General features: G+C 45.1%; 1 protein-coding gene across 1 annotated transcript in view; it reads right to left on the reverse strand.

Annotated features, from left to right (window-relative positions):
• Window positions 1-8,286, reverse strand: part of ACADL (acyl-CoA dehydrogenase long chain) — a 61,631-nt gene extending 53,345 nt beyond the window's left edge. The window contains exon 1 of the mRNA XM_082260157.1: window positions 8,179-8,286. Within this exon, the coding sequence (XP_082116283.1) occupies window positions 8,179-8,273 (95 nt within the window). The 5' untranslated portion in view covers window positions 8,274-8,286. The remainder of the gene's footprint in view (window positions 1-8,178) is intronic.
• Window positions 8,287-12,919: the final 4,633 nt, after the last annotated feature.

The raw sequence follows: 12,919 nt of genomic DNA on the forward strand, positions 1-12,919 counted from the left end.
TGGGCCCATTCACTCTTTGCCATTCTGCCCTGCTTTATTAATGTGCATTGTGTTAAGGCAAGCCTATGCAAGGGAATGGTCTGCCAACACATCAGAACAGACAAAAAACAAAAAATGAATCAAAAACAGCTTTTTTCTAATGCAGATCCTTCAGAAAACATGTGAAATGGAGTGCTATGGCACCACCATTAACTGACGCATTTATGGAGTACTAAAGCCCAACACTGGGCAAAATCTATAATTTCCCCATCCATCCCTCCCCCCTTAATCAATCCTGCCAGCTGTTTCTTATAGAACCCCAATTCTAAAAAGTTGGGACGCTATATAAAAAGCGACATAAACAGAATGCAATGATTTGCAAATCTTATAGACCCAGATTTTATTTACAATAGAAAACATATTAAATGTTTAAACTGAGAAAAATTTACTATTTTAGGTAACAAAATAAAAAAAAGTAGGGACAGGGCCAGATTTACCACATAGGAGTTGGTAGTGTGTTGTGCTAAAGAATTAAGCAGCATGTGGCTTTCATGAGGCATCGACGCTGCTCAGTCACCTCCATTGATTTCATTGGTAATGCTCTGTAACAGCACCTTTATGTTGTGTTAGTGAAGCATTTTTAAAACGTGTTAGCTAGGCATCGGGGGAGAACCGTGGAGGTTCCTGTATCCCAGAATGCACCAGGAAATAAAGAACTAGGACAGCTCCCGTCACTTCCTGTTTGAGCAGAGCAGCTGTGTAGTAACAATTTGCTTCTGTGCGTGGGCAAAAACATCAAAGCAAGCAATACTGACAGTGCCAGGTAGGAGCAGAGGGATTCAGCATTCGTGCCAGTGGTAAGGCATCTTGTTTAGGCAAAGTTGAGCTGGACCAAGTCAAGTGTAAAGAGATCAAAGCATACAAATCCATCTTCCAGAGAGTTCACAAAAATGTGTCTGCTATCACACTACCTAAAGCCTAATACGCACGATCAGGTTTTTTCTTTTTTTTCCCCTTTCGATTAACCCAGTGGGCTGAACGAAAATTTAGCTCGCTGTACTAACTATGCAATGTAAGTACAGCTATCTCCTCGCTAAGCTATTGTGTTCTGACTGCCCCGCGCATCTCTTCTCCGCGCTGCCAGCACTAATAGAATGCTGGTTTTCCAGCATGCCCATTCGGCCGGCTTTTGTTGAACAGACTGGTGTACACAGGGGCCGAATGTCGATCGTTTTCTGTTGAACCTGCCGATACTCAGCCTGTGTGCACCAGGCTTAACTATGCCTCAAAGCAGATGGCTTCCTCCCCATCACTTCCCCTTTAAGCAGTTCCAACTAGAAAAGCAATGCTTCCATGTGCATTTATCAAGCAGTCTTGAAGCTTTTTCAACGCTTCATAAAACACAATGAAAACCCATCATTAAAAATGCTTCAGGTGTAATCAACACGTGTTAACGAGTCCTTACCGCTAAGCAGTTCTGGGTCTTCTTTGTCATATTTTTTTCCATTTCAAATATTTTTTAGTTGTTGAAAGGTATGGACTGCAGGCAGGCCAGTTAAGCACTTGGACTCTACTAAGCCATGCTGTTGCCAGATGCAGTATGCAGTTTAGAACGGTCCTGCTGAAATATGCAAGCCCTTCCCTGAAAAATACGTCATCAGGATGGGAGCATATGCTGCTCAAAAACCTGGATATATATCTTTCAGTATTGATGGTGCCATTTCAGATGTGCAAGGTGCACATTCCATACGCACGAATGCACCCCTATACCATCAGAGATGCACGCCTTTGAACTGAGATCTATAGTTGAGGTTGAATAAAGACAACAGTCCATCATGTTCAACCTGTGCAGGTGTGTGTGTGTCAATGACGTATTCATTTCCCATAACCCTGAATGTGGTGATCTTTGAGATGCATGTCCAAGAGTCTTTTAAAAGTAGCCATATTTCCTGCAGTTACCACCAATTGTGGAAGAGTTCCACAATCTTACCGCCCTTACAGTGAAAAACCCTTACGTAGCTTAAGGTTAAACCGCTACTCCTCTAATCTCATTGTATGGCCTCGTGTCTTCTTACACTCCTTGAGACTAAATCGTTTTTTTCCTATGCTGAGATCACCATTGACGTATTTGTAAATCGCTATCATGTCCCCTCTCAGGCGTCTCTTCTCCAGGGAGAAAAAAAATTAAGTACTTGTAAACTCTCCTCATAATTAAGGTCCTCCAATCCCCCCAATTAGTTTAATTGCCCTTCTTTGGACTCTTTCCAGTTCCAGCACATCCCTTCTGAGGATTGGCGACCAGAACTGGACAGAATACTCCAGATGTGGGTGGACCAGGGTTTTATAAAGTGGCAGGATAATAGCTTTATCTCTGGAATATATCCCCTTCCTTATGCATGCTAATATTCTGCCGGCTTTGGCAGCTGCAGCTTAACATTGCATGCCATTGCTTAGTCTATCTTCCACTAAGACCCCCAGATCTTTCTCCATTCTTGATTCCCCCAGAGGTTCCCCCCCCCCCCCCAGCATATTTTGCGTTTATGTTTTTAGCCCCCAAGTGCAATACCTAACATTTCTCCACATTTAACCTCATATGCCATGTAGTTGCCCACTCTATTTTTTCAGGTCATTCTGTAAGATTTCTATATCTTGATGAGAAGTTATTGCCCTGCCTATTTTTGTGTCATCTGCAAAAACAGATTGAGCTAATGATCCTGTCCTCTGTCATTTCTGAATACATTGAACAAAATTGGTCCCAGGACTGAGCCTTGGGGGACCCCACTTACCACCCCAGACCAGTCTGAGTACACACTGTTTACCACCACTCTGTGGACATGCCCCTGTACCCAGTTTTATATCCAAGAACAAACCTTGTGGTCGATGCCTGCAGACCTTAGTTTGTAGATAAAGGGTTTGTGGGAAACTGTATCGAATGCCTTAGCAAAATCCAGATGCACCGCATCCACAAGTCTCCCCCTATCTAGCTCACAGCTCATCACCTCCTTGTAAAAGGTTAACAGATTGGTTTGGCAAGAACGTCATTTTGAAAACCCGTGCTGGATTACTGCTGATGATAAAGTTGTCCTTAGCCAATTCTTGGATATAGACCCTTATCATCCCTTCCAGTAATTTACATACTATTGGACGTCAGGCTGACTGGCCTACAGTTTCCCGGAATATGTCTCTGCCCTTTTTTGAATATTGGTATCACATTGGCTTTCCTCCAGTCACCTGGTACAGTTCCTGTCAAAATACTGTCTGCAAAGATCACGAACAACGGTCTAGATCGGTGGTTCTCAACTCCTGTCCACAGGACCCACTAACAGGCCAGATTTTATATATTACCTTGGGGAGATGCAGACTAGAATACTGCAATCACTGAGCAGCAAATTATATCACCTGTGATGTATTTCAGTTATCTTGTAAACCTGACCTGTTAGTGGGTTCTGAGGACAGGAATTGAGAAGCACTGGTCTAGATAGAACTCTACTGAGTTCCTTGAGTACTCTCGGGTGCAAGCCATCCGATCCTGGTGATTTATTTGTGTTAATGTTATCAAGCCTTTCCTTGATTTCACCCTCTGTTAGCCACAGCAGCAAGTCCTGTGACGTGCTGCTAACCATACAGCCATGGTCAGTATACCCCTCCTTTTTCTGTGTAAAAACTGAGAAGAAAGCATTTAGTACAGTTGCCTTCTCTTCTGATAAACCTAAAGGTTCTTCTCTTTAGTTCGGAGGATGCAGCGCCTGTGGTTTCTAAAAAAGAATGTCAAATTTAAATTCGTCTGACCTCAGAACAGTTTTCCACTTTGTAACAGACCATTTTAAATGAGCTTTGGTCCGGAGAAGACTGCGGCGTTTCTGGATCACGTTCAGATATGGCTTGTTCTCTGCATGCATGATAGAGCTTCAACTTGCATTTTTACAATGCTGTGCCATCTGTGTTCATAGAGAGGGATTTTTTTTTTTTTTTTTAAGTATTCCTGACTGAGCCCATGCAGTGATGTCCATCACAGAATCATGTCTGTTTTTATTGTAGTGCCATCTGAAGGTCCGAAGATCACGAGCATCCAATATGGAGTTTCAGCCTGGTCGCTTGTGCACAGAGATTTCTCCAGATTCTCTGAATCTTTTGATATTATGTACTATAGATTATATATTTAAAAGTCTTTGCAACTTGAGGAACATTATTCTGAAATAGTTTGATAAGTTTTAGGCTTCATGCACACTGGATGTTATAAAAATGCCAGTAGCTTTAGCTGTAGAATGCTGCCTTAAAAACTTTGAGTTTTGCTTTAGGGTTTCCACAAATCATCATGGACTGTGGAAAATTTTGCATTTTATTTGGAAATCAAGGTCTCAGAGTTTGGAGGAAGAGTGGAGAGGCACAGAATCCAAGTTGCATAAGGTCCAGTACAAAGTTTCCACAGTCAGTGATGATTTGGGAGCCATGTCATCTGCTGGTGTTGGTCCACTGCGTTTTATCAAGTCCAAAGTCAGCACCGCCCTCTACCAGGAAATTCTAGAGCACTTCATGCTTCCCTCTGATGACCAGCTTTATGGAGCTGTGTTAATTTTGTTTTAGTTTTAGTCGTATTTAGTCGACTAAAACGTCAATACATTTTAGTCGACTAAAACGTCAATACATTTTAGTCGACTAAAACGTCAATACATTTTAGTCGACTAAAACGTCAATACATTTTAGTCGACTAAAACGTCAATACATTTTAGTCGACTAAAACGTCAATACATTTTAGTCGACTAAAACGTCAATACATTTTAGTCGACTAAAACGTCAATACATTTTAGTCGACTAAAACGTCAATACATTTTAGTCGACTAAAACGTCAATACATTTTAGTCGACTAAATGGTCATGGTCAGGTCAGAGAGGAGGCCTGTAATGCTGCTGCCTGCAGTCAGTGCAGTGAATGCACACAGTGCTGCTCAGAGTGCTGGATGGGGGTCTCAGGTTTAAGGGTGGTCTCTGGTCTGACTCTGAACTGAAGTTGTTGAACAGGATGGGCCGGGCGGGCCTCAGCGGCCTATATGCACGCACACAGTCCTGGATGGATGGCGGAATCGGATGCCAGTAGCGAGTGGTCTGAGGGGACTCAGGGAGGCAGTAATAGCTGGCCTGGCTGTTAACTCACAGTGGGTGCTCTGCTCTGGATGTGGTGGTGGCCGGGTGGCAGTGCCGTGTGAGGAGTTGGGCGTGGCGCCAGTGGCGTAGTGTGGGGGGTGCAGGGGGGGCCGGCCGCACCGGGCACAACATCTGGGGGGGGGCGCATCCGCAGTGTCACTCTGTCTGTCTGACTCTGACATACACAGTTCACACACTGTCTGCGGCTGCCTTCATATTTAGGCTGGGAGATGTCCAGCGCGGCCGCCCTATGGCTGAAAATGGCAAGTTGGGGCGGGGCTGGACTGTGCCTCACCTGTACATTGGTGTAGGGTGGGGTGGCGTTGCAAGCTAAGCCCCACCTATACCGCCTCTCCTCACTGCTCAGTCAGTTTAACAGCGAGTGAGCCAGCAGCCTGGCGCGGTCAGAGTGTGTTTTTTTTTTTAATCACCTAATTAGAGCCAGAGGTTCTAATAGGCTTCAAAAAAGGGTAGACCCGCTTCCTGATTGGCCGAGGAGGAGGTGGGTGGACTCAAAGAGACGCGGGGAACTGAGGAGAAACCGCAGCTGCAGTTAGTCTCTCTGCATTGAAGGGGGCACGCTGGTCTTTCTGCATTGAAAGGGGGCACGCTGGTCACTCTGCATTGAAAGGGGGCACGCCGGTCACTCTGCATTGAAAGGGGGCACGCCGGTCACTCTGCATTGAAAGGGGGCACGCCGGTCACTCTGCATTGAAAGGGGGCACGCCGGTCACTCTGCATTGAAAGGGGGCACGCCGGTCACTCTGCATTGAAAGGGGGCACGCCGGTCACTCTGCATTGAAAGGGGGCACGCCGGTCACTCTGCATTGAAAGGGGGCACGCCGGTCACTCTGCATTGAAAGGGGGCACGCCGGTCACTCTGCATTGAAAGGGGGCACGCCGGTCACTCTGCATTGAAAGGGGGCACGCCGGTCACTCTGCATTGAAAGGGGGCACGCCGGTCACTCTGCATTGAAAGGGGGCACGCCGGTCACTCTGCATTGAAAGGGGGCACGCCGGTCACTCTGCATTGAAAGGGGGCACGCCGGTCACTCTGCATTGAAAGGGGGCACGCCGGTCACTCTGCATTGAAAGGGGGCACGCCGGTCACTCTGCATTGAAAGGGGGCACGCCGGTCACTCTGCATTGAAAGGGGGCACGCCGGTCACTCTGCATTGAAAGGGGGCACGCCGGTCACTCTGCATTGAATGGGGGCACGCCGGTCATTCTGCATTGAATGGGGGCACCCTGGTCTCTCTGCATTGAAAGGGGGGCACGCTGTGGTCATTCTGCATTGAAAGGGGGGCACGCTGGTCACTCTGCATTGAAAGGGGGCACGCTGGTCTCTCTGCATTGAAAGGGGGCACGCTGGTCTCTCTGCATTGAAAGGGGGCACGCTGGTCTCTCTGCATTGAAAGGGGGCACGCTGGTCTCTCTGCATTGAAAGGGGGCACGCTGGTCTCTCTGCATTGAAAGGGGGCATGCTGGTCATTCTGCATTGAAAGGGGGCACGCTGGTCACTCAAACTTGTATTTAGATGCCTTTTACTTTAATTACATCAGTATTTTCATAACAAACAATACATGTGCTTAGGGGGTAAGGGTTCTTTAACTAATCTAGTGGAAGAGACTCGAGTGCTAAAATCCCACGGGTTAGGGGGCGCAAATTACTTGCCTTGCCCTGGGTGCTGACAACCCACGCTACGCCACTGCGTGGCGCGTCTGGCTGTAGTGCTGCAGTACTCTTGTGAGATCAGGTTACTGGTCTCGAGTCGACTCTCTTGTAGTCGTCTACTCCTCACGTCGGACGTCACCGGGCACGCCACGCCACGCCAGACGCCACACAGGCGGAGCTCCGTGAAAACCGGAAGTTGGGTAAACGTCCCTGCCTCACATTCTCGCTTGGTTTTCGTTCGTTAACGAAAACGATTTGATTTTCGTCATTTGACGAAAATGTGCTATACTTTGCGTCTCGTTTTCATCAGTTGAAAATTGTCAGTGACGAAAGCGGTGACGAAAACGTTTTCGTTGACGAAATTAACACTGTTATGGAGATGCTGATTTCATTTTCCAGCAGAACTTGGCACCTGCCCACACTGCCAAAAGTACCAATACCTGGTTTATTGATCATGGTATCACTGTGCTGGATAGGCCAGCAAACTCACCTGACCTAAACCCCATAGAGAATCTGTGAGGGATCGTCAAGAGGAAGATGAAAGACACCAGACCCAACAATGCAGATGAGCTCAAAGAAACCTGGGCTTCCATAACACCTCAGCAGTGCCACAGGCTGATCGCCTCCATGTCACTCTGCATTAATGCAGGAATTCATGCAAAAAGAGCCCCGACCAAGTATTGAGAGTATACTATACTGCTAATACATTTCAGTAAGCCAACATTTCTGTATTAAAAATCTTTTTTTTTTTTTTATTGTTCTTATGTAATATTCTAATTTTCGAAGACACTCAATTTTGGGTTGTCACTAGCTGCAAGCTATAATCATCAAAAATTAAAAGAAAGAAATGCTTGAAATATATCAGTCTGTGTGTAACGCATCTATATAAAATATGAGTTTCACTTTTTGAATTAAATCACTGAAATAAATTAACTTTTTGATGATATTCTAATTTTATGAGACGCACCTGTATATGATTAGATGTCTGGGCAGAGCACATTATACTATATATATATATATATATATATATATATATGTGTGTGATGTATGATTATACATCTTATACAATCATGGTATTATGATATTATGGGATGTGTGGTAGGATATTGCAGTGTGTGATGGGGTTAATGAGTGGTGGGAGGGGCAGACAGAGAAGTGGGATAAAGGTCACAGATGAGTGGAGGGTACACAGATGTCACAGTGACTTTCCCCGATCACAGAGAATAATGACAGTGTAATCCAATAGAGAGAATTAGGATTGGATCCTTGTAGAGATCAGAAGATCAGGATTCCACTGTATAGTGACAGATCGCACAGTCTGCAGACAAGTCCTCCTATACACCGATCACTGTCAGTACATCGCTCAGCCCCGATATTCACTTACCGCACGGCAGCACAGCCCGGGGCGCTGGAGGGAAGTCTGGCGGAGCTGCTCAGCCGCTGCAGCGATCTCCCTAGAAGTCCGAACCGAGCAGCCATTGCCGACTATTGAAGATCTATGATTGCGATGGCGACAGGAACTAAGAGCAGGAGGGAGGGGTCACTCCGCTCTACTCTCCTATAGACTTTGCACACAGTAGACGTGAGCCATACAGCGCCCTCTTGTGGCTGATCTCGGATTATGTTTTTAACCAATTGACTCCTAGAAGCTGAGCTTCTGATTCAATGTAGATATTAACCACTCCAAGCCTGGAAAGTTTTACCCCCCTTAATGAACCAAGTACAGTAATCTCTGCTAAATACACATACAATGATTGCTGCAAACACAGGTGAATAGATAAAACCTCATTGCAATATAAGAATAAATTGCTGCGCAAATTTAAATAGTTAAATCACAATCGAATGAAAAATAAATTACATATTGTGACCAAACAGTCACAATAAAAAGGTGTGCGTGTCACACAAGTGAAATCCGCAAACCTCCCATCTTTTTGAGATGGGAATGATGGAAACCTATTAGCAAAAGTTTGTAGCAGGGGCGTAACTACAGGGGTTGCAACTGCAACTGGGCCCCATGCTCCAGAAAAATGTAGGCAATTGGTTCCTCTGTACGCTGCCCCCGCCACTGCTCCTGTTTGTCCCTCCCCCCCCACCCCCCACTGTGCCCCCTTCCCTTTCCTGCCAGCTGCTGCAGGGAATGTGTCACAATAGAGAACCAGGAAGGGGTCGGTAAATATATAATTTACCAGCTCCTTCCTTTTCTGAATGGACAGAGTCATAGTCAGTGACATTGTAAAAAATAAAGTAAAATGCTAAAAAATAATACAATTAAGGTACCAAAAAATAAAAACTACTGACACCAGTGGATGAACTTCTAGGATCGCGATGGTCACACTTGCGACCAGGCCCTGGCTTTCCACCACCGTGGGGAGGCCCCAAAATGGCAGAAAGGGGGCCCACTGCAGAATTTGTGAAAGGGTCCTGCTGCAGGACCATAATAAAGGGCCCTGCAACGGGAGTAAAGTGCCCCAAGATCAGTGGAAAGAGACCCAGGCTGGAAGGGAAGGGCCCCCGGCCAGGGTTCCGGGGGGTCCTCCATGGTTTCTTGCCCCGGGGCCCTGAAGGATCTAGTTACGCCTCTGGTTTGTAGAAATAAGACACACACCCATGCCACGCCTTAACCACTTCTGAATCTGGCCTTTTCCTTATAAGTTAAAATCATTTTTTTTTTGCTAAAAAATTACTTAGAACCCCCAAACATTATATATATATAAATATATATATATATTTTTTTTTTTTTAGCAGAGACCCTGGAGAATAAAATGGAGATCGTTACAATATTTTTTATCACACCGTATTTGGGCAGCGGTCTTACAGACGCAAATTTTTGGAAAAAATACACTTTTTTGAATTAGAAAATAAAAAAACAGTAAAGTTATCCCAATTTTTTTCTATAATATGAAAGATAATGTTACGCCGAGTAAACAGATACCCAACATATTTTGCTTTAAAATTGTGCAGGCTTGTGAAATGGCGACAAACATTGGTACTTAAAAATCCCCATAGGCGACACTTTAAAAATGTATACAGGTTACCAGTTTAGAGTTTCAGAGGAGGTCTAGGGCTCAAATTATTGCTCTCACTCTAACGATCGCGGGATGTTTTAAATGTGTGATTTGAGCACCGTTTACAAATGTGGGCGCGACTTGCTTATGCGTTCGCTTCTGCGCGCAAGCTAATGGGGATGGGGTGCATTAATTTTAATTTTTTTTCCTATTTATTTTATCTTTTATTTTTACACTGCCCTTTAAAAAAAAAAAAAAGGAATGTACGGTAAACATCCCATTAATAGAAATAAGCAGGCCAGGACCTCTTTAATGTGAGATCTGGGGTCATTTATTTTTCATGCTGGAATGGGCTCTTTAAATCTGTTCCTAGGAAGCGACGTATGACGTCGCTCCGGTCCTCCAAGGCCATAGAGTCGAGTGAGGGCCATCTGGCTCTCAGTCGACAGCGGACAGAATCCGGTAAGCGGGTCCGGCAAGCGAGGAAAACAACCATGAAGCGGCAGGAGGGGGGAGGCACCTCTCCCACCACCCATAAAGGTGATCCCACGGCACATCTGCCAATGGGACCACCCTTATGTTAAAGTGGACCGGCGGCCGTTTAAAAAAACATTGGGGTTATGACAGCTATTTGCTGCCATAACCCCAGTGTTTAACGTCAACCTACCGACGTAAATACACGGTAGGCAGTCCTTAAGTGGTTAAAGGAGAATTATATAAAAAGAATATTAGTTAAACCCATACGTTTTTTTTTTTTTTGTGACTACTATTCCTTTATCCTGGCTTTTGAAATTTACAAATGCAGCAATTTAGAATTTGAATGAAAGGTTTAGCACTGGGAAACACTTTCTGAAAGATACAGTAAATAGTGCATTTTATATATACAACTATATAGACCAGACCAAAATGAGGGACAAATGAAGAGGAAAGAGGGACAGAGGGACTTTGTTCCAAATCAGGGACAGTCCCTCGAAATTTGGGACAGTTGGGAGCTATGCATATAGTGTTCAAAATAGTGTAGCACCCTCCTAGATAGGTGCTAGGTAGGAAGAATAGTTTTGCCCTGCCTACTTATCAGGAGAGTAACAGGCAAAATATAGTTGCTCTCTCTGCCTTTCAGGGGAGCATGATTAACCACTTGCCGACTGCTCACAGTATATTTACTGCGGCAGTCAGCCCCTCAGGGGCAGAGCGACGTAGGTCTACGTCGCTAGCCTGTGAGGCTTTGGGGAGCGAGCGTGCGCCGCCGGAGGCGCGCTCCCGCTCCGGCTCGGTCATGGACCCCCCCGGGTGTGTGACCGGTGGACCCGATGTCCGCCGGTCACTCGGCGATCGTCGGGGGAGAGGGAGAAAGGCAGGCGACTAATGTAAACAAGCCGCCTGTCATTCTCCCCAGTGTAGAAACGATGATCACACGGTTCTACTATGTAGGACCGTTGATCATTGTTCTTACACTTCAAGCCACAGCCAATCACAGTTAGAATCACACCCCTTCACTGCCAGTGTATTTTTACAGTAACAGTGCATATGTATAGCACTGATTACTGTAGAAATGTCACTGGTAACGCCAAAAGTGTCAAAAATGTCAGTCAAGGGTCCGATCTGTCCGCCGCAATGTCGCAGTACCGCAAAAAAAAACCTTTGTTAGTAAACGCGATAACTTTTGCGCAAACCAATCAAAATACGCTTTTTGCGATTTTTTTTACCAAACATATGTAGCATAAAACAAATTGGCTGAAAATGTTAAAAAATTTTGATTTTTACATTTTTTTGGGGGGGAATTTCATTTAAAAAAATGTGAAAAATATTGTTATTTTTGCAAAATTGTCGCTCTTTTTTTGTTTATAGCGCATGATCAAAAAAATCACACAGGTGATCAAATACCACCAAAAGAAAACTCTGTTTGTGGGAAAAAAAGGACGTCAAATTCGTTTAGGTACAGCGTCGCACGACCGCGCAATGGTCCGTTAAAGTCACGCAGTGCCGAATCGAAAAATACCCCCTGGTCAGGAAGGGGGTAAAATCTTCCGGGGCTTAAGTGGTTAATAGTTAGGCCTGCTCTCAATGTGCGATTCATGTGGGCTGAGGGAGTGTCCCCACTGTCTCCAATGAGGAGGTTTGTTGGACAGTGAAGGAAACCTGGCCAATGACGCACAGGCTTTTGTAACTATCCCAGTGGGTTGGCACAGTGAGAGGTGCATCATGGGATAGGGTATAAAAGCCAAGGGCACATGAGGCAGGGGGTCTTTGGGTGTGAAGCCAAGTCCCAGAAAGAGGGTGACGGCTATCTCCTCTTCTGAAGCTGTGGAAGGTGGTCACAGGCAGTCAGCCTGGTGAACGAGAAAGTGTGGCTGAACCTAGAGGTCTAGTGGAGGCTGACTGGTGGAGTTTGGAGGCAATGGAGACTATAGAAAAACAGTGCCTGTGAGTACAGAGGAACTTGCCCAGGGGTTTGCCAGGAAGGGGGGAACAATCCAAAGGCTAGAGTCAGCCGACGGTGTCAGCACACAGGCAGTGAGAGTAAAGGGGGTGCCAAGTTTAGAACCCTAAAGAGAATATCCAAGCAGGAACATTTAAAGCAACTTCACTTTGGCAGAGTAAAGCAGCGGACTTGCCGCATTCTACAGTTAGCTGTCCTCAAGACTGTGAATAGTTAATAGTTGGAGTATCCCCCTTCTCCTATCCAATTTCTCAATAAAACCACAAAAACAACATTCCCTGGACTAATGATTGACTGAGCCAAGAACTTTCATTGCTGTTTATCTGCTGTCAGTTGCTAAGGGTAACCCAGGGGAATCCAAAAAGTGTAATTCTCAGCAGTCCTCTAGGAGGCAGTGCTACAATAGCATATAAAAATATAAAAATGAAAAAAAATTCCATATACAAATAAAAGTTCCATAGTGAAGGTATATGTGTAATTAATCTAAGGTGATTAATAAAATACGAAAAAGTCCAAAGAGCATGCAATAAAATGCCAACTCCCAACAATGTACTGTGAGTCCACACTAGTAGAGAAATTGCAGCTTACCAGAAGATATTGGCCTCCAAATTAATGGAAAAGCCAAAGAAAGCCTCGGGGAAGTTATCCTATAACAACACTAAAGGAATGATGCAGGTCTC

The sequence above is a fragment of the Pelophylax lessonae genome (genome assembly GCF_965119305.1).
Source record: "Pelophylax lessonae genome assembly, chromosome: 6".
In the NCBI taxonomy this organism is placed as follows: domain Eukaryota; kingdom Metazoa; phylum Chordata; class Amphibia; order Anura; family Ranidae; genus Pelophylax; species Pelophylax lessonae.